General features: G+C 40.2%; 6 protein-coding genes across 14 annotated transcripts in view; 4 read left to right on the top strand and 2 right to left on the bottom strand.

Annotated features, from left to right (window-relative positions):
• The window catches only part of LOC108604202 (trophoblast glycoprotein), a 29566-nt gene extending 26124 nt beyond the window's left edge, over positions 1–3442 (bottom strand). For 2 of the 7 annotated variants that reach the window (XM_017993558.2, XM_017993557.2), the window contains exons 1-2: positions 3153–3436; positions 870–950 (exon numbers count right to left, since the gene is read on the bottom strand). Coding sequence is in view for 1 of the 7 variants with exons in the window: in XM_017993556.2 (XP_017849045.1) it covers positions 3370–3413 (44 nt within the window). In the remaining 6 variants the exon portion in view is untranslated. Of the gene's footprint in view, positions 1–869; positions 951–3152 lie in introns of all 7 variants that reach the window. The other 5 variants (XM_017993560.2, XM_017993559.2, XM_017993561.2 and 2 more) reach the window with 4 other exon arrangements.
• A 6712-nt stretch (positions 3443–10154) lies between these two features.
• On the top strand, positions 10155–11493 carry LOC108602392. The gene is made up of 2 exons (XM_017990504.2): positions 10155–10945; positions 11010–11493. The coding sequence occupies exons 1-2, from the start codon at positions 10219–10221 to the stop codon at positions 11387–11389; spliced, it is 1107 nt and encodes a 368-aa protein (XP_017845993.1). The 5' UTR covers positions 10155–10218; the 3' UTR covers positions 11390–11493.
• Positions 11494–11583: 90 nt separating this feature from the next.
• Positions 11584–14052, top strand: LOC108604179 (zinc finger protein 135). The gene is made up of 4 exons (XM_017993518.2): positions 11584–11846; positions 11919–12758; positions 12810–12943; positions 13011–14052. The coding sequence occupies exons 1-4, from the start codon at positions 11672–11674 to the stop codon at positions 13695–13697; spliced, it is 1836 nt and encodes a 611-aa protein (XP_017849007.1). The 5' UTR covers positions 11584–11671; the 3' UTR covers positions 13698–14052.
• Positions 14053–14106: 54 nt separating this feature from the next.
• LOC108604178 (arf-GAP with coiled-coil, ANK repeat and PH domain-containing protein 2) lies at positions 14107–19252 on the bottom strand. 2 transcript variants are annotated; one of them, XM_017993516.2, is made up of 9 exons: positions 18871–19252; positions 17858–17974; positions 17669–17762; positions 17293–17601; positions 16375–16670; positions 16043–16180; positions 15635–15790; positions 14449–15579; positions 14107–14393 (listed from the first exon to the last, which is right to left on the bottom strand). In XM_017993516.2, the coding sequence occupies exons 1-9, from the start codon at positions 18921–18923 to the stop codon at positions 14207–14209; spliced, it is 2481 nt and encodes an 826-aa protein (XP_017849005.1). In that variant the 5' UTR covers positions 18924–19252; the 3' UTR covers positions 14107–14206. The 2 variants fall into 2 exon arrangements, with proteins under 2 accessions (XP_017849005.1, XP_017849006.1); XM_017993517.2 differs by having other exon boundaries at positions 16043–16159; positions 18871–19251.
• A 441-nt stretch (positions 19253–19693) lies between these two features.
• LOC108604738 (cell wall protein DAN4) lies at positions 19694–23116 on the top strand. Its single transcript, XM_017994320.2, has 9 exons — positions 19694–20019; positions 20186–20280; positions 20356–20538; positions 20593–20781; positions 20841–22124; positions 22185–22375; positions 22433–22759; positions 22822–22926; positions 22985–23116. Exons 1-9 carry the CDS (start codon positions 19980–19982, stop codon positions 23043–23045), a joined length of 2475 nt encoding a protein of 824 aa, XP_017849809.1. The 5' UTR covers positions 19694–19979; the 3' UTR covers positions 23046–23116.
• A 1612-nt stretch (positions 23117–24728) lies between these two features.
• LOC108603611 (proteoglycan Cow) overlaps positions 24729–25210 on the top strand; it is a 32790-nt gene continuing 32308 nt past the window's right edge. The window contains exon 1 of one of the 2 annotated variants that reach the window (XM_017992559.2): positions 24729–25155. In XM_017992559.2, the coding sequence (XP_017848048.1) occupies positions 25021–25155 (135 nt within the window). In that variant the 5' untranslated portion in view covers positions 24729–25020. The remainder of the gene's footprint in view (positions 25156–25210) is intronic. The other variant, XM_017992560.2, reaches the window with a different exon arrangement.

Genomic DNA, 25210 nt, shown 5'->3' with positions numbered 1-25210 from the left:
CTGCAATTAAATGCAGCCAAATATTGAAATACTGCACACTATGTTGTTATTGCTGTTAGCCAAGTTGGAAAAGTTGAACATCGGTATAAGTTTGCCTGGCAAAATTACTTTGGACAGCGTGCTCGCTGTTTGTGGCTTTGAGCATGCAGGCAAGCGAGCTAATGACGTCTATGTGTGTGTGTGTGTGTGTGTGTGTGTGTGTGTTTGACAGTGCCAAACTTTAATGAAAAATGGGCTAGCAAGGTGGGCAAATGCCAAAGGCCATTATCAATTTGTACTGCAGTGCAAAGTTAAATTAAAGTGCAAGACAAAACTTAAAGGCACATGAATCAAAATCAAGGCGTAGCAAATTACGCTTCAGTGACTCAGTTTAAAGGCATTTCTGTTGCTCACTCACACACACACACACAGCACAGGCAACAAATTACCGTATAAATTGCTACAATTATGTCTAATTAAATGTAAATTTGATAGTCCAAGCAGCAGCAGCGTAGCTTTGCTCTAGCATTGACCTACAGCAAAGTCAATACGCCTGGCAACAAATACACACAGACAGAGTCCTTGCAGTCCTTAGAGCTGACAGCTGTAAGTCCACGTCGTTATTTGTAGCTTAAGCCACAGGCACGCAGCCAAAGTAAAACCAATAAATTTGAAATAAATAACAAATATGTAGCAAAATTTTAATTGTGCTTGAAAATATTTTGTGGTTTACAATTTGGCTTAAGCGTACTTGAGCGCATATTATTGCTGGACCATTTAAATTGGCCATTCTGGCACGTACTGCTCACAAATGTCTGTGCCACTTGTGGCATGCCACTCAGACAAACTTAAGATCTTGGCAGCCATTTGCATTCTTTGCTATAACTCACCTCTTTGTCACGCGCGCCAATTAACTTGAGCCTGCAGTGATTGTTGTTATACCAAATTGCATTGCTCTTAGAGCAAGAGAGCTGCAAGAGAAAGAGATGGAGCATCACACCATGAGTCATAAAATAAATACGCTTCAACGCCTCGCTTAAAAGTTTTTCCTTTTTTTTTAACATATTCTCTTCACGCAGCAGGCGGCGCGCCCGGCGAGCGAGACAGATAAACAAGTGAAAAATAAAAAATTATAAAATATGCACATAAAAAAGCAGCATGGCGGCTACAACAACAACAACAACAACAGCAGCAGCAGCGAGAAAAGGTAAAATGTATCTTAAAGATACAATACGATTAAATGGCACGTAATTGATATTTTATGTAAATTCGTTTTTCCAACGTTTCAAGCCACGCTGTTAAACAAAAATTTATTTATTTAAATTTAATTTCCGTTCAATTTGGCTTGCTGCATACTTTACCAAGTTAACACACACCCACACACACACGCACACAGATGCACACACCTTATGATTCATCAGCATAGCTTATAGTTATTTTTGCAAACTTTTGTTGTTGTGCAGCACAAAGCATTTTGTAGCAACATTTTGTTGCAACTTTTGTGTGTATTTTGAATAAATGCATTAGTCTGTCAACTGTTAACTTTGAAATGGCTTTTAAATATTCAAAAACTTGTTCATTGTTTTAAATTAAACACTACACTGGCAACAAAAGTTGCTAAAAACGTAAACTCAGCTACGTATTTTTGTATTTTTGACAAGTGTAGAGTCAACAGCGCCCCATGCTGCAAGTGCTTTTAAAATATTCAAAAGTTTTTGGCCAGTATACAGTACTTTTTTTTTATTTTTAAAACAAATAAAGATTTAGCTCTAAAGCAAATGTAACTGTATATTGAATGATGCTGCTGCTGCTGCTGCTGCTACAATTGCAACTAAACAAATATAGACTCTTCTATTTGCATAACAATGTTGCAACCTGCAACTGTTATTTGGGCTTGCCACCTGCAGTTGCAGCAAAAATAATTAAGTCACATATTTGCTTTTTGTTTTACAAAAGTTTGAGGCGTTAGTATAAACTATTTCCGGTAATTAATACGTCCAGCATATGGCCATAAAAACTTATCACACTGTCAGTTCGCAGTGACATTGATTGAAATTATTGTATGCCAGGCACAAGGGACTAAAAATCAGGTGACTGTCACTCTCTTCCACTTTCTAACTCTTTTATTAGCATTTTTGCAAACAAACATAAATTATGCAAAAATTCTCTGCCGTATGTCAAATATTTGTGCGCCGAACGAACGAAAGTGTTGAATATTTGTTGAGCATTTTGTCAGTCAGCCAGCCAGCCAGTCAGGATATATAGCCATATATGTTATGTATGTGTGTGTGTGTGTGTAAAAAGTTGCTGCTTGTTTTGCTTATCTGACGTTAGCAGCAGTTAGAATATTCTCAAACATTTTTGTTTTTATTGCACATTAGAGTATGAGAAGTCAGCTTTTAACATTTATCCATTAACACAAAGTTGCTCTGAGCAGAATATAAACTTTTAATTTGTTGGCTTATAGCAGAAAGTAAATGAAAAATGACTGCAAATGTGAAAACTGCAAAGCTGTCAGCTTAGCCAGCTCAAATTATTTACAAAATATAATTGTAATCCCAGTTGTAAGCCCATGTGGTTGATATTTTAATTTCATTAAATGCATTACAGCAGATTTACAATCAACTGTCAATAAGTCAATAGCAAATAACATTTAAACAAAACATAGTCAGAGACAGCTAAATAAACTAAATTGCAATTAGTGTGTCCGCAACCTAAATAAAAGTAATACGCTCTCCTAGTCGTATACTCAATTTCGACTCGGCTTAAAGTTGACAATTAAAAAGTTTGTCTTTGAGTTGCTGTTGTTGTATATTTTGTTGCTCGCACACACAGACAAAGTTCCCGCTGACTGCAAATTAGTTTTGCTTTTAATTTAGCTTGATTTAAATTATTTCTTTTATGCTTTGGCTGACATTTTTTCAGAGCGAGACATGTTTGTAAATTAAAATTCTTTCAACAAGTTGCCCAAGCTGTACTCCAAGCATGTATTGCTCAATAAAATTAAAGTTACATTTCATTTCATGTGCGCCCAAGCAAAATCGAGTTTCGTATGTATTAGCAGCAGCGTCAGCAGCAGTCGAGGCGGCGTGTGGGCGACAAAAGAGTCGTCTGACATAGACATACATACAAACAACAGAAAAGAAACAACACATATACATGCAAACACTCACCTCAATAGCCGCTGCGACTGCGCTGCTTGCAGCGTTGTCAAAACTGGTTTTTTATTTCGTTGCTTTAGCCTCGCTTAACTTATTGCCTGCTGTTGCTGCTTCTTCTTCTGCTGCTGTTGCTTCTTTATTCTTCTGTTTGCTTGTACTATATGTATCTTGGTGTATTGGTATTGGTGCGCACTTTTTTTTTAATACTCAACGTTGGCGAATAACTTACTTTGCAGTCGCTGTTGTTGTTGTTGTTATTGTAGCCTCAACCATATGTTACTTGCAATTAATTAGGCCCAACAGTGAGCCGAACCGAGCAGCAAAAACGCCAAACACAAAACACATAAAACGCATATATATATATATATATATATATATATATATATATATATATACTATATATTCACTTGTCGCGCGCACCTAACTTACGCCAGCGTAGGCGGCTGTCAAGCAGGTTCAGAATGTTGAAGCGGTAAACACGCGAAGCCGAGAGAATATTTCAAACTTTAACTAAAAACGCATGAGACAAAGTTGCGCGGCCGTCCGCACGCCGCAAAGTTTATAAACAAACAACAAGCTTTTCCCTTTTTCTTGCAGCTCGAACATGCACGCAACATGTTCGAACGCGCTTCGACGGAGCGCGAACATGTTGTTAGCTACATCTGCACAGTGTAGCAAATATAAACTTACCAATAAGTCGAAAAAAAATACTACGCAGCAATAAATTTATATTTCTATTGCTTTAAATTATGAATTTATATATTAAGCAATATATGTCAATGTATTATTTAGTTGCTTTTTTACAGCGTATTTTCAGTCGACTTAGCCCAGCCTTTCGCTTGTAGTTTGCTGTTGACGTTTCTTTATACACTTTGACATTTTTGTAAAAAATGGAAAGGGAGTATTATGAAGCTGTGCAAATGTATGTAACAGGGAGAAGGAGACGTGGCAGACCCATAAGTAATATATATTCTTGATTCGCAAGACAAAGCTGAGTCGATATAGCCTTGTCCTCTGCTGTGAGTGCGTGTTTGTCAGAAGTATAAGAGCATTAGAGACCAAATGGTATGTAAGTGCTCCAATACCCAACACATATCGCTTTTTTTTATATTTTATATTTTTTATTTCCGCCCCCTCCCCCGCAAATCGAAAAAAACGATTTTAAGCAATAAAAAAATATTGAAAATTCTGAAATAAATCATTCAAATTCAGAACATTCGGATAAATAACTTAGTTATAATTCGCATTTAAATTTTCAAAATAGACAGCGGGGTGCGCGCCATACAATCGTCGCTGCCGACGTAGGCGGCGCCTAGTCAAAGTGTATCTAAAAGTTGGTTGCGCCCAACTTTAATTTGTCCACTTTTTTGCTTTAAGAATTTGATATTTTTTTTGTCGTGTTGTTTTTCCATTTTATGTATTTTGATTTTGTGTTAATTTCTTGTGCTGCTGGCTGTCACGAACGTAACGTCGACGTCGCTGCTGGCTGCCGCCAAGTCAATTTTAAGGTTTATTTGAATTTCATCTTTTTTTTTAGCTTCATAGTTTTTTTTTTTACTTCCCATTTATTTTGTCGCCTTGTTGCGGCGGCTGCTGCTGCTGCTGCTGGCTCGCAATATTTATGTTATTTTTAGTGCTATATGTAAATTTCTGTGGCATCTACATTGTGGCGTTGCTATGCTAATGAGGCAGCTTTTATGCCTGGCCCCAACAGAAATATGCTGATGCTGCTGCTGCTGCTGCGCTGCTTGCGTCTGAGTTGGGTTTTGTACTAATGTCAATCAATTGCCTGTTGCGCAAAACTAATAACAATTTCATATTGTAAGCGAATTATGCACGCATGATGAGCCTTGTTATATGAGATTACACATACGCAGCGTAAGCAGTGATGGCAACAATTAGAGCAGCAACGCTTATGCAATTTTGCCTTTAAGCTTCAACTAAGCTCGTTTGTCTCGATGCGTTTTAAGAGCCACGCAATCAACAGAGAAAACATAACAGAACAAAACAGTCTCGACACCGTTAATGAAGCTGCGAATGCCACACACACGCACACGCACACAGACACACACGTTGCATGCCGCTGTGGCAGCTGCACAGGTGCGCTCATGCAGCTTGATTGGCCACAGACATTGGCAGAGAGAGAGAATGACAGGCAAGCAGAAAAAACTTTTAATCGCAACTACATGTTAGCCCCCGTTGGTAGACAAAGTGGTTTAAAGCTAACAAGAGCAGCAGCTACCACTATTTTGCTAAATGCCCAGGCAAGGCAAAGGCCATTCAAGCGTTTGGCCCGCAGCTTACACGACTGTCAATTGCCACAATAGTTCAGTTCAGTTCACTTCGGTACAGTTCGGTTTGGGATAAGACAGCGACGCTCGCTTTAAATTGTTGAATTACTGCTGCTTGACACATGTTTAGCAAATCATACGCCCCATTGGCGCTGCATTATTTATGCATACACATTGCTCGATTTATTTACATTCGCCACAGTGCATTTGGTCATTGGCCAGCTGTGGCCAGCCAGGCCATGGACTAATTAGTGCCGTTGTCTAGCTTTGAACGTTCAACTTTAGCCAAAATCTGGCGCCGGTCTGTGTCCTGCTTATTGACGTGATTTATGAAGCGAATGCGATTAAGCGCACACATAAATATATTTGCCATATATGTGGCGCTAATGAGCTGCTGCGCTCTGCGCTGCAAGTAAATCCAACTGCAAGAATTAAAACGCACTGCATAATAAAATAAAAATATTTGCTGCCTAATGGCCCAAGTGTATTTTATTTTGCTCTCAATCATAAATTTTAAAATGCAAAAAGGTTAACTGGACTCTCAGGCGTTGTTGCGTAACTGTTATTTTATTTTTTTGTGTCTCTACAACGATATAAAATTTAATTTCGCATAATTAATGTCACACTACAGCAGCAGCGGGCCAAAAGAAAATTCATTAGCATGATTTGGGCGCCTCGAGCGGCCCAAAAGCAAAACAGCAAACAATCAAAACAAAGGGCAATGGGCAAAAGGGCAACAATCCCCAAAGCGTGCGCATGTATTTGTGTGTTTGGGTAGATGCCACATGCATGACTGAGTTGAGTTCTTCGTGCAACATTTGGCCAGCAACCCTTTTGGCCCCAAAAGCATGAGCCCTAAAAAACGCAAAAATCTATATAGCAAAAAATGTTAAATACATTTTTGTTTAAAATAAATAATTTGCACTAAAAAATAAAGTTGAAAAGTGTATATCACTGACTGCTAATCTAAACAAGCTAACAAGCAGCTTAACACGTTCTAGGCCAGGACATTAAAAAGAGTTTAATCAGCCATGCGTCACAGTCAGCCAGGCAGCTGTTCTATGTGTGTGTGTGTGTGTGTGTGTGTGCTTGTGGTTATCTGTCTATGCTACTATCGAAGCTGCCTCCTGCAACGTTTATTTGTATTGGCTGTGGCGATGGATTTATGGGCGGAATCGCTCAACGTGCGCTTTAAATACCAAACTGTGAATAACATACTAGCTATGTATGTGTGTGTGTGTGTGTGTGTGTAGGCACACAAATATGCCAGCAGCAGGCTAACACACACAGGCATCAATTTTAGCATTCAGTATCTGCTTTTTTTGTTGTTGTCGTTCTGCCACGTGTCGTATACGCAATTTTTGACTGTTGTATCCCTTTTTGGCAGCGTCAAGCATCGCTTACTTTGTTCACGTGACCAACACACGTGAACTGAGTGTGATTAAATTGCTTGTTGTTGTCGCCATTTTGGTCAAATATTGCGCAAAGTTTTCAATGCTTTTCGTAGCAGAAATCTTTAGCATTACTTGCGTTGTCATTTTTCATAACTTGACCTTTTTGGCCCAGCATTTGTGTCATAAAAATTGTTTGTTATTGTTACGCTTTTATGGCCAAATATTGTGGCACGTACACGATAACAATAGCAACAACAACAAGAATAACAGCCAGTCCAGCAACAATTTCTACTAATACTCTAACCAATATAAATGTCATTTATGTGCGAAACAGTTTCGACCAGGCGTTGCATTCAGCCAAAGGATTGAGGCAAAAAGCTGTCATGGTCAGCGTTACAGCATAAAAGTAAAAAGAATTAGAACCAAACGAATGGAAAACATTTACAAGCGCACATGTGCGCTTGACATACAGCAAACAAATAAACGTACAAGAGCGAGATAAAGATATAGAAAGAGAAAGAGATAGAGCGAGCGTGCACTGGAGGCGATGAGCGTACGATAAGCATCACAAATGATAGCAATAGCACCACTTAGTTGCACTTGAGCATCATATGCAAAAGCACTTCCGGTTTGCCCTGTCTGCTGTGTGTTTTCTATTTTGCCGACAGAAAGTCAAACACACACACACACAACTACAGTTGGGAAAGTGGTTTTGGCAAATGCAAGTGAATAGTAAGTTATTTAAAGTGCACTGAATTAGCTTTGTTTGCCAATAGAGCCATGGGTGACAATTGGAGTGTGTGTGGAGTGTATTTTATTTGTATTTTATAATTGTAACACTGAACTATAGAACACTAGCTAACAAATCATTGAGTTAGAGGCTATAGCTGCTTTATCAAATTTGCTCAATAGATTGATTGTAACTTAATATATTTGTAATTATTTTACAGGCAACACGTTCACTACTCACACATATTTTTCAAAATGCAATTATAGAAGCTGAGAGTGCCAGCCATTTAGAAATTATTGTATGTAGAACAATTCAATAAATTATTACTAAGCCTTTTGCATTAAATTTGTGTGCTTTGGCTTAAAACAGTTTATTAGACCCAAAAAAGATGAAGCAAAAATTCGATCTTAAAATTTCTGTTAGAGCTCTAAGGCGAAATGCTTTTGGTCTAGTGTAATTTGTTTTTAACTAAACTGACTTTAAATTTACCTTTAAGTCTGTCAAAGTAAATTGTTTTTTGTTTTATCGCATCATTCACAGCCGTTGCTTTTGCATATAAACAAAAGCTCTGTTTTAATTGTATTTCATTTCTATATTTTACAACTATAGAGCGCTTTTCAAACTCCTGCTGTGCAAACAGACACAAAAATAAAAGTAAAAGTGATAGATAGCCTGCTGTTTATACTCTGTAAATAAAAGCAACAATAATATATACAGTTTTTCACCATAAGATATATAAGCGTACTCCAATAATTCGACTGAGCACTTAATCAAATGATGTAAACAAATGTACAGGATATATCATAAGCAGTAACTGTAGCTGTAGCCATTTTTTTAAGCTGTCTCTTTTTTATATATTTTGCAGCTGTGTATATGATTATTATTAGCTGCCATTGGATGGATTTATATGACATGTGATTCAGAGCTGTGCATGCTGACTCAGTGGGAGTGAATGGGATTAGGGGATGTAGGAATATTTTGCTTGACAAGCAATGTTTAGAGTTGTTTTGTTTCACCCACTGACTTGTTGGCTATATTTTTTATGACAATATAAATTATTATTTACATATACATACACTTGTATATATATTTTTATTATTCACGTCGCGCGTCAAGGACAAGACAAGCTACATTTGAACCCTTTGGTTTATTGTGGCCAACAGTTTATGTTTGTGTATCATGAATATTAAAGAAAGCACAAATATAACAAACTTACAATAAAAAAAAATAAAAATTTCCTCGTTTACTAATAAACACAATTTTTTAAGCTGTTCACTTTTTTATAAATTCTTCAAAAGTTTGTTTTTTCGCCAAATTGTTTTGCGCTGCTGAACTTTTGTGCAATTTGCTTTATTTATTACTTGTTCGTTTTTTGAGCATTCGTAACATGATTTATAAAGAATTAAGTCTGTCGCTGTCATAGAGTTAACTACTCATCATCATATCGTCACCACTAGATGTGCAAAGTTATTTTATGAACTGTAAAAGCTGCCACAAAAAATTTATGAAATAAGTTTACCTGTAAATGTGAAACAATTGGAGTGGTTTTTTATAGAGTAGCGCACATAAAAGACACTACTAAATATAAAAACATTCATGGACCGCAATCTGTAGCAGGAGGAGACTTCTGTGCAGCTGGACACCGATTGCGGAGCCTTGCTAACAGTTACGCCTGTACATCTAATAACAGTGTGGCACCCGGAGCAGCAAACGTTGGATTTTGTGTTTGCCGATCGCGTGGAGCTTCAAACCTTTGTCTGGTCTATGATGCGCGTGGTGAGCTGCGTCCGGGTGTAAGCAGCGAGCGCAGTCGCGAGGGCACCATTGTGGTGAACTCTGTGGCAGCCTCGTGTTATGCACTGATCAACAGCCAATCGTTGGCGCATTGGGGCTTCATACCTATGCGCCTGTGGTATATGCTGCAGTCCTGGATGCCGGCCAAGCATCAGTTACGCACACCGACGGCGGCTACAATCAAATCAATACATATATGTCGGAGAATGTAATATAAGTAGTATTTGAAGTGCGCGGGTAATATTCGACCGTTAATATGGGATTCAATGTATAGGCCCTGGTAAAGTGAGATTCCAGTTCTTAGGAGCTGGAATCGAACGTAGTTCCGTAGCGTCGTCAGTGATAGAAAAAAATATAAATTATATATTGTGTATTGTGCATTATAGTGACTGAATATTTTATTATTATTATTATTGTGTATATAATATTTGATAGTTATACTTAATATTTAATGAATTATAACAAAATTGTTTTACAAATACAACATTTCAATATTTTATTTATTTTAAATCTGATAGATAAAATGGGAACTCACTGCTGATCTTTTTTCAAAATTTGCGCTATGAAATCGATTACTTGAAAACTATCGCTACACTTACTCCAGTCGAGTAACTTAAAGCTACTTACTTAAAGACTGAGTCAAAGTAACGTTTAAACGTTAACCAGCTTTGAATTTTCGATCAGCTGTACTTTGTTTATGATTGGGCAATAAAAAAATACTAGAAAAGGAACGAATAACAAAAACATAAATTGTCCATCTCTATAATTTCTTATATATAAGATTTCTGGCAGCACTGGCTAACTCAATTCCATTGCATCGCGTCCTTGTGCATGTTTTTTTTTTTTATAATCTGTGTTTTGTGTTGAAAATGATGACTTTTTGTCGTTTGTGTCTTGCAAAGGATGGTAATTTCCTAGCTTTTAATAGCCCAGTGGCCCTTAGAATAATGACATGCACTGGAGTGGAAGTAGATACAAATGATGCACTTCCACAACTTCTGTGCCACACCTGCCGCTTGCGTATCGAGGAGTTCTATCATTATCGCAAACGATGTCAAGCCGTTGATAGACATTTGCGGCGCCTTAAGCGACAGGGCAGGCTCAACAGTGATTGTCCTGCTAAAGATCTGTATGCTGTGGATGAAGAGGATGAGATTAACTTGAAGGATGTGGTGCAGTGCAAACTTACGGCATGCTATGAGAGTAATGCCAAATGGCGCAAGCAGGCAGGGAAGCAAATACGTACTGAGATGGATGCCTACAAAAAGGAATTACTTGCAATGTGTAGGCAACAGGTTCGCGAGGAGATAGAGCAAGAGACGCGTGAGGAAATGGAAAAGATGCTACTGGCGAAGGCTAGAAAAGAATGCCGTTTAAGTATACTGGATGACGTTTTCTACGAGCTAGAAACATTTTTTGTAAACAAACGCAACCAAACATTACGTGAGGAGATATATGTCCCGACAGCCTGTGAAGCTGACCCAGAAAATGATACTACCACAATGGATGAAGATATGGAAAATAATGAAGTACCTGAACCACTTGCCGAATACACAGGCCTCGAGCCAAATATTGTTTCAGTGGTAGAACTCCTAGGTATGTCTCTTTACATGCTTTTCTTCATTATCTGAATCTCTAAGAGCATTATTAATATTTTTAGATGACGAAGCAACTCCACAAACAACTACTAATACCCAGCCTGAGCAAACCGTTTCCATTGATCAGACTGCGAAGCCGTCTACTCCGATGAAAACAATACCAATGGTGGAAATCAACATGAACAATGGAGTTCATCTGAGGCACTTGCGAGACGATATGCATAGCTCCATTCTTCCAACCTTACAAGCTACAAATACACTTACATCGCCAAAAGTTAAGACTGCTAGAGCTCTACCCAATCGTAGGAAAACCATACATTTCAGTAATCCCATATGCCGCAAGCACAGTTTGAAAAATAAGCATCGGTCTTCCTTCTTTATAGAGTCAGATTGTGTTAAATGCCGCTTAAGAAATGGGCAGGCTAAGCCGACCACACCATAAAGCGACACTTTCGTTTATTAGAAATATTTTTAACCACATATACTATTTTTTTTTAAGTAATATATTCATATGGATTTCAAACTTAAAATACAATGAGTAATAAAGGCGCCAAAATAAATAAGTAACTTACGATGCTAATAGATAACGATAGTATTGAATTCACAGTTGTAAGACTGGTCACACTGACAGCTAAAGTCTATGCCGTAACACAGTGTCATCCTCTCGCGTATCTTCAATACGAAAAACTAGCGTCTGTTTTGATTACTGCTTAAATTAATTATAATGAACGAGGGAGAATATCCAGACACTGAATTGTGGTGTCGCTTGTGCCTCAAGGAGCATAATGATGCCTACGCAATTTTTGGAAAAGACGAATCTCTCTCGCTGCCAATGCGTCTTATTTCATGCCTCTCACTGGAAGCCAAGCCAAACGATGGGTTGCCAAAGAAGATTTGTGGTATTTACTTGTGTTTATACTCCAATGATATGCAAATTGTACAATATATGTATATATTTTTTATTATTACAGACGAATGTCGTTACCAACTGGAGAAATCGTTCGTATTTCGTCATCGCAGCCAGGAAGCAGATAAAAGGCTGCGCAAGCACAATCGTCTCATTAGTTTGGGTAAGAAGAGCCGAGTCTTTGCTAAGTCAGTGGATAACGACTCAGATGTCGAAGAGCTTGAATTGGAAGAATCTGTGGGATTTATAAATACGCTGGAAAAGCAGCGTGAACTCATGGAAGAAAAAGGGCGCAAATTATTACTAGAGGAAAAAGAGGCTGAGTTGGTACAGCGCTTAAGTATCATGAGGGAAAAATTACAAATAGAAGTGCGCAAGGAGCTAAGAGAGGAAGTGAAAACTGAAGTGCGCAAGGAGCTAAGAGAGGAAGTTAAAAATGAAGTGCGGAAAGAGTTGCACGATGAGGTGCAAGAAGAAAGTCGCAAGGTACAGCTTAAAAGCTTGTTGGGAGAATTGGAAGTGTTTCTGGCGCAAAAGAAAGCTGGTCAGTGGCAATCTATAACAGAAATTCTTGGCGAAACCAGTATAAACATTGAAACAGAAGCTCCCAAGTCATTGGAGCGGTCTTCACCCAAAGAAAACCTAAAACGTAAACGTAGCAAGGACCCGCCTCTTCCTGCAATTACCAAACGACGAGAATCAACAATGCAAGCTCAAGTCGTGGAAGAGGAACTACAGACTGAAGTCAAGTCTGAGCAGCAAACCAAAAATAGTGCAAAATTACCTACAAGTACAGAAAATGAAGTGATGAGTGAAGTGAGCGATGAAATATACTTTGTCAATGCTGAGTCTGCAACAAGTCCCTCAGAATTCCAGTTAGATGATAATACGACATCGTACAATAGTAAGTATTGCAAATTATCTACTATCAACAACTAATGCTTAAATTTTACAGTCAAGGATAATGGAGACATACAGTTTGCCAAAGGAAAGTCAGCTGAAATAGAGGATTTTCTTGTATTCGATCTTGACGCAGATATTAGAGAAGACGCACAGCTTGATGCAGAAAATGAGAACGTAATCATCTTGGTAAGTGTGGTGGCGGTGGCTGACTTAACCGAAGATTAAATTAATTCTTATGCTTTTCCGTCTACAGTCCAGCAATATGGAAAGCGCCGAGCTTATCACAACTAAAGATTCAAAAAGCGAGTTTGTGGTAAAGCGAGCGCCGCGCCGAGCTGAGCCAAGCGTTGGACGTGCCAGCGATACAGTAAAAACATTCAAGTGCCAGCTCTGTCCAGTTGCCTTTTCCACAAACAAAGCGCTCTCGCGTCATCTTAGCACCCACATTAAAACAATCAAAAACGGCACAGGCGGTTCGATGCAGTGTCCGCTTTGCCAATTACAGCTTTCCTGCGCCAGCTCTTTGAAGCGTCACATGGTCATTCATACGGGTATAAAGCCATACAAGTGCACGGAATGCGACTATTCTTTTTCACAACGCGAGGTGTTGAAGCGTCACATGGACACACATACTGGTGAGAAGCGTCATCAGTGCCCTCAATGCCAACATTTGTTTGCTCAAAAAACGAATTTATTACAACATATAAGCCGTGTGCATCGCGAGGATAAAGATGTAAACGATAAAAGAATTTGCCATCTTTGCGGAAAAAGTTTCCACAACCCTTCGGGTCTCAGTCGCCATCTTGCCACACACAATGGCGTCTCTTATGGCTGCAATCAATGTGGTCGTCAGTTTATCGATCGCAGCGCTGTGCAACGTCATGTGAAAAATGTGCACAATGCTACAGGGGATAGTACTCCGGAGAGTAATGATAAATAGAATAGGTTTCAACATTATAAATTTTATTCGAAACGTTTAGAGTGCCTCACTTGGCACTTATGTTGAAGCTTGACAAAATAATTTTAGCACACAAGAAACTGATGGCTTAACAATTACGAGTTTAAACATTTGTTAACGACATATGGGTTGCAATACAATAATAATAATCATTACAATATTTAATAAGATATCTAGATGTTTATAAATACAATCATAATATACTATTTTATTACATGTATAGACTCTCACAAACATACATGGAACATATATAACTTTCAATGCGTTTATCGTATAGAACTATAGACCTTAGCTTAGGTATCAATTAATAACAAAACATGACAAAAAAATAATTATATAAATCAAATAAATTATTAAGACTCAAGCTACAACTTAGAAGAAACTTTAACTTAGATTACCTAGAGAAGGATATTGATTTGAGTTGGAATCGTTTAACAATTTTTGAACAACAATCAACAATAATTCATAACGCATATCTAACCAACATTGGGCTAGTCGGAGTTTGTAAGCGAACTGCGCTGTGACTCAAGCGTATTGGAGTCGTTGCGTTGACGCAACATACGCGGTTGACTGGCTGCAAAGTTAGAAAAGTCCTTCATAACATCTTTGTATGTCTCATCCTCGCCATTGTACTCATCGTTTAATCCTATTTCATCATTGAGACGTGTCAATCTCAAGCTAAACAAGTAAAAGATTATTAAAATAAATATCTAAATGTTCAAAAACAACTTACAGTGTGACAATGTCTGCATTCTTTTGTTCCACGGCAATATCCAGCGCTTTTTTTCCATCAGCTGAGGTTAGATCATAGGCTGCCTTATGCTTTAACAGCAGATAAACCTGCGCAATGTGTCCCTTGGCCGTGGATATATGCAATGCGCTGTAGCCCAGCTCGTCGACTGAATCAATGCCGACGCCATTTAGTAACAAATACTCGCAAGCCATCACAGAGCCTGATAGCACCGCTTGATGCAGAAATGAACGCTGTCGATCCTGCGTATTCTTCCAGTGCTTATCCGCGCCCAATGCAAAGGCCATGCACATCACTGGCAAATTGTGTACAATGGATGCTTTGTAGAGCAAGAGGTTGGCATCGAGTAGCGTAAAGGGTAATTCCTCTGGCTGTTCGGGCTCAGATTCACCCTCTGTGCTTTCCTGATCGCTGCCTAAAATGGCAGGTGTCGCATAGCTATCCAACGCCAGGTCATCACCAATGACTAGCAAATCATCGCGTGAAATGCTCAGCGACATTGAGGGAATGTTAATAGATTCATCATCATCATCTTCATCCAACTCGTCACCGGTTTTGGCCGAGTTGTATATGCTGGGCTCATCGCTCAGTGTCTTGGTCAGTGGACGCTGCTGTCGTCGCCTGCGTAGTCTTTTTACCACCCACTTGCGTGTGCCGCCCAGCGACAATGTGGCACGTTTACCAACAGCCGCATCCTCGGCACTGTCTATGCTAAGCACCTCAGCTGTTTCACTGGCCAGCAGCTCTTGTGGCTTGGGCATGCCGCATACAAACCTGCGTTCCACATATTTTGCCTTTATCCAAGCCTCGCGCACTCCAATTTCACACTGTTCCGTCGGTTTACGCAGCTCACAGTCCTCGGGTACGCGCGCCTCGTAAATGTGATTGACTACCTCATTGCCTAGCTCCATCATGACCTTAACGTTCTCAGTTTCCCAAGCGTCTAGCGTCAGCGAGCGCACTTTGCTATAATGCACACCTAAACTGCGATGCACGCCAGAGCATTCAATGCACAAGGTGATGCCCAAGTTAATGGAAGCCCATCGAGGCTGCGAGCCACGACAATCACAGCACAGTGAGTTGCCAGGTATTTTCAAAAACTCCTCCCAGTGGCTACAAAATGAAAGTTAATTACCCTTTTGCTCAAACAATTATTTGTTAGACTTACATTCTACGCTTGACGGGCAAAGCATTTGGCGCGTTGTTGGTTTGTGGCCGCGAGTGCTGCGAGGTGTCATGCTGTATGGCAGCTCCGATGCTATGTTGCAGTGCTGAAATCCACAACGACAACATATCCGCCGAATCTGCTTGCAATATGTGTGACCTGTAATGGGAGGACATTAATATCTGTTTGTGTTTTGTATGGCTTAAGGAAATGTTCAAGTCTAGAACTTCAAAATTAATCTTCTCTTAAAATATCATTACTGATAAAGAATTTTATATCGGATATGTAAACATGCTCTTGCTACATATTTTTGCATTCTTTAGTTATTAACAAATAAGTGATAAGAATCAATAGTCTTTAAGTGAATTAAGTGCTTGTATCTAGACTTGAACACCTGCATTAGCTACTTACTTTGTAGGCGAAATGACCTCGAAGCAGAAGCGTCGATCGCTTTCGTTTACGGGACGCACAGTGCAAATGCGCAAGTCCTCCTCCATGACCGAGAATGAGTCCTCGTTGCTGCGTTTTCTGCAATGCGAATCCAAATCACTTCAGCGTACGGCACAATAATAGCACAAACACAATCAATACAAAACAATACAAACGCAAATCGGAAACAAATGTCAAACAAATGCAGAGAGAGATAGAGAGAGGGAGACGATTTGACCGGCAAAAGTAAAATGTATGAAATTCAAATCAACAAAAAATAAGCACGTTGCACTATGCTAAACGGACAGACCCACCTGTAGACCAACTGATTATCGCTCAGGTAGAACCAACGTCGGCACCATGTCTTAAAGCCCTTTGATTTCTTCTTGAACAAATAGCCCTCAACATTATGCGAGGTGCTGTTTGTATTGGAATCGCAATAGCGATTCACGCTCATGTGCCGATTCTGCATGACTTTCTCCAGCTGCTGGTAGTCGCCACGTAAAGCATTCAGATCCTCGCTGATATTCTTGAAAAACTCATCAAAATCGTTGCACAAATCAAAGCCCTGATGGTAGTAGGTCACACAGGCCTGATAGTAGTCCAGTAGCTGTTCGAAAGAGAGTGAAAGGTCACGCAGAGATCAGCATTAAAACACGTGCCACACGTTCAACAATTAACCGCTAAGTGAACCTGCAGCCCAACGCACGTAACGAGTGACTGAATATGATCGGCCTGGGGCCAAACTGACTCAACACCCAATCAATGGGAGAGAGATAAAAAAAAAGCACACAACATGCAAACAAATATATATATATATGAACGAGTATGCATGTTTATATTGAGAGCAGTTAAATCGCAAAAATGACGTCATAAACATAACAATTGTAGTTGACTGTTTTTATTTACGTTGAAGACAAGGCGGTTTCATTCACAATATCTGCTGCGATAAGGGATATTAAGACAATGCAATATTTGCATTATTTATATCAATAGAGACTTCGATAGCATGATAAATAGATCGTATAGGAATTAAAGTTATGATTTGAGCAGGCCACCACAAATTGTATTTTGAATAATTGTGATTCAGCACATAAGTCATTTTTAAGCCCAGTCATTTCTTACGAAACCTTTTATCTATTAATATCTACATGCCAAAGATCATTTAATTAGTCTCTATAATAAATAGCCCTGAAGCCCAATCAATTTTTTACAACATCGCTCACACTTACCGTGGAAAGAATTGAAGGCACCTTGCGCGCTTGCACTAACGTTATATAGTTGACATAGTCCAGAGCGGTGTGTTGAAAGCAAGATTTGGAAGCAGATAATATGTTGGCGGCCTCTTGTACCTCCTGTGGACGATTTTTGCTCGCCTGGGCGTTTTTCAAAAGCGCATTATCGTAACCCTCGGATACTTTCAAAAAGTGACCCTTGTAGTCCTTGACCTGGTTGATATCGTCCTTGACAAATACGTTGAGATTCTTTAACACCGTACGACTGGCCTGATCCAATAGTATCGTGTGAAATTTGTTCATTTCCTAAAAACACAAAGCATAAATATTATTTATAGCCGAGCTACGGAGCTGAATAACTGCTGGAACGCACCTGATAGCAATGAATAAGCTTGCCCAGCGCATTGTGCGCATTTTTATTGTCGAGAAAATGCTGCTGCAGATCCCACAAGGACATGGCAAAGGCGCTAAGGTCGTAAATATGGAAAAAATAAAATAAAATATGCATGGATGAGTATGAGTGTGGGCGCAGGCGAATAAAAAGTGCGCAATTTGCACTTACCTCTGATTTTTAACATATTCCTTGCCTGAGTCGACGGCCACATTGCACAGCTTAATGATTTTCTCCAGCCGCTGCTCCAAGTGTTCAATGTCGTTCTCCTCCTTGGATATAAATTGCCTTTAAAGCAAACGCAAACTCAATATGTTATTAAAGAGACAAAACTGTAAACAAGACAACAAATGCGCAATAAGAAGTTGCCGTTGCCGTTGGCGTTTAACTTTGCTTAATCGAAGAAGAGCAGAGATGGGCAGCAGCAGCAGTGTGAGAGCAAAAGAGGGTGTGGGGACAAGAGAGCAGTGGAAGTGTTGTTCAAAGAATGCGCACACTGACAGCTGCGATGTAGATGTCGTTTTGTTTATGTTTACTTTTCAATTCATTCGCTTTTATTAAGCGCATACTTGGCATTTCCTTTAATTATAGGCGGGCTTTACAGTTTTATGGTTAACTGTTTATTAGTTTTGCTATTAGCTTTTGCTTAACCTGTTGCAATGTCTGCGAAGATTAAAAGCTTGGCTTACACAACTTACATATATTTTAGTTGAAAGCTTTTTTTGCCTCAAGCAAGAGATAAACCATAGACAAGAAAATTGGGGTGAAATCTTATCAGAGTTTCAGAGAAACTAGCAATCGATTGTGCCAGCGTAATTAGTGAAAACAAAAGCGTTGTCTGAACACACACACACACATCTAAACATACACATGTACACATATCATTACACATCTTATTGTGCATGTGAAAGATAAATTCCGAAACACTGACGAGGCGATGTCAAGTGCAAAGTTTGTTCGATGTTTGATGATTAAGCGTTCCCATGATATTAGAGTCGGGGTTTGGGGGCGTTGGGTAACACAAGCTATTGATAGCAACATATAGCAAAACCAGTCACGCTATGCGCAAGATAAAGCCTGAGCCGTCGTCATGATGCCAAATGCAAATGCTAAAGGCGGAAATAAAATAAAACACCCTAAAAAGCGCAATATGCTTGAGACTTAAACGGGGCTCCAAAACGAACCTGAATCTCGGCGAATCCTTTAGGCACTCCTCAAACTCAATTGTGGTGCGCATTTTTTCACATATGTGTGTGTGCTCTTAGCACACGCTTATCTTGTCTGTGTCTTTTTGCACTGTTGGCTATTTACAATTTAAAAAGCGGAAATTCAACTGCTTTTTTTCTTTTGTTTTTGTTTTCAGCTGTTGCTTCTTCTCCAAAAAATTATTGGCAAGCGAGAGAGACAGCGAGAGAGCGCGTCTAATTGCGGTTGATGAAAATATAATGAGACGCGCACATTTTTTAAGAACTACAGCCACAAGTGTAAGCCAATTGAGTAATAAATTAACTAAATAGCCAATTACAAATAATTAACAAAATTTAACACGAGCAACAAACACACACAAACAACACAACGTAGACGTTTCTTTTGACTTTCTATAATACGGTAGTTCGGCATAAGTTCAATTGAGCGCTGAAATGAACAGCTGGATTCGTTCTTTAAAATGAACTTGAAGCTTAGCTAGAAATAGCTAAAGGTAAAACAAAATTGCTAAATAAAATTGCCAATTTGCTGTGACTACAGCTACAACAGCTGACATATAATTAAGTCTCAGCTATTCAGTTGTTTTATTTTCAATACTGTTTGCTGCTATTTTAAAAATATATTAAATGCCGATAAGCTAAATGTTATGCTGTTACAACTGTGACCAATATCTGCGATAAGTAGCAGTTAGTTTTGATTTGCTCAGCTCTGGCACTGTCTCTGCTTCTTCTTTCGCACCCGTGCTGTTTTAGTGTAATAATATATTATTCTTAACACAAAATATACATTTATTATAAATGCACAGACGTCTTATAATCAATTGTTGTGCATCTTGTGCTTTTTTCAATGGTGCAACTATGAAAACAAAACGCTGAAACGCCGCCGTTGCTGTCGTTTGTCTTGTGCTCTTTATTTGTTTACCCTTTGTCTTGTGTTCTTGTGTCTATTTGTGTTTGTGTGTTCCTATTGTCCGTTCTCCATTCAACCTGTATATCAATCTATCTGACGTCACAAACACGCACATACACGCCCCGGCAAGGAAACGTTGACCTGACATAGCCACAATTTCGAACGCAGTCCCAGCGGAATGTGGAAGTGCCACAAGTGCGGCAAACCCGTTTACTTTGGTAATTTAAACACCCACATATGCATATAATTACACACACACACACACCCACACCCACACGAACTCACAAGCGTAATACTATGCCTGCGATTGCTTAAACAATAACATTGCCATTGCACACATGCATATAAATATAAATATAAATGTATCTTGTGTATCTAACTTAGCGGAGCGTAAACAATCTCTGGGCTACGATTGGCATCCGGAATGTTTGCGCTGTGAAGAGTGCGGCAAACGTCTCAATCCCGGCCAGCATGCAGAGGTATTCTATACACATTCTCTCAGCATTCAGTTGTGCATTTAATCGCATGCAATTCACATTTAATTTGGTATTCAGCATAAAGGAGTGCCTTATTGTCATGTGCCCTGCTATGGCGCGCTTTTCGGACCACAGCTTTTTGGTCATGGAACGCGCGTTGAGTCACACAAAAGCTATGGCGCTAAAGGCACCCAAAGACCAGCCGTTGTTCCAGCTAATGTACCGACCCTGCCACGCGATCATTTCGAATCGAAGCTAAAGGTAGTTTGTTAGCAAGCAAGTTCAGGCATTTACTAAAGGTGAATCTCTTTTTAGGTTTACAATCAATATTATGACAATAAAAGTCTGGAAATACGCAGTCGCGAGGTCAATAACCGCTTGATATTGGAGGGTCCGCTGCGTGTGTTCTGGGGCGTGCAAGGAGTTATACATCTGAAAGAGGACGACGATCAACGCACGTTTGTGGTGCGCAAACGCAACTCTTGTCGCGCCTCCAAAGCGGATGTAAGAGGCTTGGAGCAATAATTTCACTATTGTACTAATAATTATATTCTAATAAACAGGATAGCTGCTCTGACAAGGAGAATGAGGCCAGCGAATCGGTTGCACCACCTACAACCACTGCGAGTGAGGTTGATCCGCTATCCACGGATATTTCGCTATCGGAAAGCATGACCTTTGATTCGTGTAGCCTGAATGAAGTATCCGAGCTGCCCACTACGCCAGAAGATGCGTCAGCGAATACCACACCCGGCAGTGGTGCGGTGCCCAATGGCAATTCGAATGGGGCACATCATGATGAGGACACAACCACCACGGACTCCTCAGGCACGCTTATTGGCAGCAGTGCTGAGGCAGCGACTGCTAGCACTAGCTGCGTATCCAGCACGCTGCCTTCGAAGCTAAACAATCTTGAAAAACTAGAATGGGATGACATTGATGATCTGCTGCAAGTGGAACGACGCCACAGCGAAAAAGATAAGAACTATGAAACTATGCCCGTTAAGCTGCCTTCTTCTTCCTCCCAATCATCCAGTGAGAGCTCACCCAGCAAAACAACTAGCACTGACAGCAGCTCCAGCATTACGCAAAACAATCTCATCAATTCAGCATCTTCGCCCACAACCACAAGCAGTGGCTCGGACAACTTTATGACAGCTACGGCCTCGCTAACAACCAATACCAATACACAAAATACCAGCACTGTTAGCACCACCAATACCACACTGAATGACTACAAGAGCTTGGACGATGCAACACTCAAGCCCATGGATTATGAGGACTTTAAGCGCAGCGTGCATCAAGATTATGTAAATGGCGCTAATTCATTTCAGGAACCAAACGATGGCACATTAAAGCGAAATCAGCCCATTGATCCCTCGCGCATACACGACTCGCTGAAGCTCTATGGCGAAAACTCGGTCATGAGCAAAAGCTTTAACTGCGAGCATGCGCTGCGTTCCATTGATCCCACGCTAATAAACGATACAATGCATTTACGCAGCTCCGACTCGCCGCGCTCTTCGCAGCGACAGTATGCGCTGCAGAAGAGTGGATCTGCCTTTGCTTCGACAGCGCCCAGCAAGGAGCAACGAAAGCCACATCAGCCGGGTCGCCAGCTGTTTGAGAAGGGCATCAATCGCTCCAAGTCTGGCCCCAGCTGTTTTGTCTACTCGGACTCGGATGATGATGACAACGATGCGACGCTGCGTCCGCAACGCTTGGCAACCGTTAGACGCAGCGATGTGCCTCAACGTTATATACAAATCCAAATGAATTGCTATCCCAAAGAAGCAGCAGCTGCAGCCAATGAGCATGAGAACTCCAGCCGTGCTGATGCCTCATCGGTAAGTTTAAAGTGGCTCAAGTATGGCATATGAAATGTTTAATGCTTTATAAATTTGTAGGTATTGAGTGGTGCTGTAGCTGGTGATGAGCTTACACAGACGGAGGAGCTCTATACAGCTACTGAGGGCAAGAGTGCTGCAAGATCAAATGCCGACGAGGCAGGTTTGCATGTTAATGAGGATGGTGTTGTCTTGCGCAGACCGCCACGCACTGGTGCTGCAGCAATTAAGCGGCGCAGCGGCAATCGGCGGTAAGTCTAAGCGAAGCTTGTGTGAAATTTAAAAAAATTATTTATTTATTGTTGCAGCTCACGCACCAAATTGAAGCGTCGCTGCTCTATCAATGGTCACTATTATAACCGTGAAACTTCGTTCTTTACACCGCCCTATGGCTCGCAGATGTCTGTCTGGGTAACATCGCTGGTGACCACACAAGAGGTCATTAATTTGGTGCTCGAAAAGTATAAGGTGGAAAGCGCTCCAGAGAATTTCTCGTTGTTTATTGTACGCGACAATGGCGAGCAGAAACGTCTAAAGGATAATGAATTTCCCTTGGTAACGCGCATCACTCTAGGACCTCATGAGGATGTGGCACGTCTGTTTATGGTCGACTCGCGCAAAACTGATGAAATCAGGTGCGTTTATCTCTAACTCAACTATACATTGAAAGCTGTTAATAATGCATGTTATTCTTTAGTAACGAGGTTGCTCAATTTTTGAATTTATCGCTGCCTGAGTGTCGTGCTATACTGGATCGCTACGATCAGGAAATGGCACGCGAAGTGCTTAAGGTTAAGGAAAGGCAAGTTCATATGAGATGCTTTAATAATTTCAATTGCTAATCATGTTTTATTTCATAGATATGCGGAACTGCGTCGTCGCATTGTGGGACGCATGGAATCTCTGAAAGTGCATCTGTAAATGCAAATGCGAATCTCCAACATTTTTTTATTTTCAATTTAAACGCCATAACAATGAAGCGGCCAAAAAGCAAACATTAATAAGCAAAAAGTATTCCTTTCTATATAAATTACTAGAATTTAGTCAAAATTATATATAGTTTAGCTGATTTTAGTGGGCGCTCATTTAATCCAGTGAACAAAAACCATTATCTGCGCTTTTGTTGCAGCTAATATTCATTATATTTTGTGTATTACTAACATTTATGATCAGGCATTTCCATTCTAGACAGCTATTAAGACTTGTAACTAACCAAAAACTAACTTTTAAACCCAAGCACACATAATTGAACTATGATAATTAATACTACGTTTGTGTTGAGTATCAAAAATAATATATAAGCTAATCATTTTTGAAGCCATTGCAACAAAAAAAATAAAAAAAACCAACAACAACAAACTTTATACAGGCCATGCAAATATAAGTTTCATAAGCTGCTGCCATTTTTTTTTTACAGCAACAAAACAACAACAACAATAATAACTTGTAACTAAATGGACTTGTTGATTTAAAATCATTTGAATATCAAATAAATTGTAAAAATTTAACAGACAGCATTTAATTTATAATTTATTTATAACTGCCAGACTTCTTAAACGAATTTTACAGTTCAAAAGTTAAAGTAAATAAGTTCTTGGAAACAATCAGAGTCCAGTTCTGGTTCTGGTTCAGTACAACATGTGCATGTGTGTGTGTGCGTGCGTGTGTGTGTATTGAGAGCTATTAATTTAAAGCTGACAGGACCTAGGGGACATCATGGCTGGGCGACTGTCTCGTTGAATGCAACATTTACTACATACGCGCACTAGGAGGCTGCTGTTGGCGACGCAGCGAGGCTACGAGGCGCTGACGCATTAAATGCTTACAGGGGTTTCCCGTCCATAGCCATAATCGTGGCGGCGCTGCCAGCGAGCCAACTGTGCCAAACGCCTATGCATAAAAATCAACTGCCAACGTAGGCCTGGCATGGCATGGCATGGCCTGGCCCAACAAGCCCATTAGGGAATGCGAATGTGCGCATTTAAGGCGCTGCTGGCAAGTTTACGTCCAGTTTCAGTTTTGGGGGGCAAACGACGAAAAAAACAACAAAAATAATAAGAAATTTAGCAGTGCGCTGACAATTATTGATTAAGAGCGTGCTCGGGGCTGGTTAAGAGCGGCGCTAGAGTGGCGCACGTAAATTAAAATCGATTTGGTTTGTTGGCTCCTTTGCGCTGGCAATGTTGGTGGTGTTGTCTGGAAACGCGCTAGCAGTTGTTGCTTGTATGAGCAGCGACAGGCAATTGTTGTATTGCGCATACGCACTGGAGTACACTGTGAGCAAAAGCAAGCACTTTGAGCTATAAGTAACAACACAGATTTGTGGCACATAAATTAACTGAAATATTTATTTAATGTATGTTAATTAAATATAAAAGTAAATGTATGCTTTATGTTTGTTTGTTTATTAGCTGCCTTATAATATGTAAAGCAATTATTTGGTTAGGCTTGGCAACCCCGTAGCAGTCCTGCGCTCTTAAATGTCCTGCTTGGCGCTCTTAGCGCACGCTCTCTCTATCTCTCTCTCTCGCTCTCGCATTGCGCTTTCTTCGCGCGTCTGGCGCAAAATTCCAATGCTATTAAGGGGCGGCTGCTCAGTTTACATTTTGGTCGCGTTGCCTACAGTTCGTTAGCGTTCCGGGTCAGTGCTGCACTGCATTATTAGAAGCGCCAGTGATTGCAAAACACCAAAACTAACTGTCATTCTTTTGTGCGTGTACGCGTGCCTGTGTCTGTGTGTGAGTTCACTTGTGCGCTTCAGACTGAATTTGTGGGTGTGTTTGCCGCATTCGATTTAGACACACAGTCGATACGAGTAGCAATTAACGCCGCCAGAGCAGCACACATTACTCGTTAGAGATTTCGAGCGGCTTCCGTGTCGCAGCAGTCCCTTGCTATGAAGCGTTTACCGCTGATTGCCAGCGCTTGTCTGGCTTTGGTGTTGATGTCATCCTGTCTGCCTGGCAGCGTTGAGGCCAAGAAGAAGAAATATGTTGGCGAAACTGGCGGTGATTTTGAGTTTATCGATGAGGTAAGTCCCCAAATGGCTTTTAACTGTCTGCCTTGCTGTCTGTCAAGTTGTCACT

This window comes from Drosophila busckii, chromosome 3R (assembly GCF_011750605.1).
Source record: "Drosophila busckii strain San Diego stock center, stock number 13000-0081.31 chromosome 3R, ASM1175060v1, whole genome shotgun sequence".
In the NCBI taxonomy this organism is placed as follows: domain Eukaryota; kingdom Metazoa; phylum Arthropoda; class Insecta; order Diptera; family Drosophilidae; genus Drosophila; species Drosophila busckii.
The sequence above is the reverse complement of the archived record's forward strand: the minus strand, read 5'-3'. Positions and strand labels throughout refer to the sequence as shown.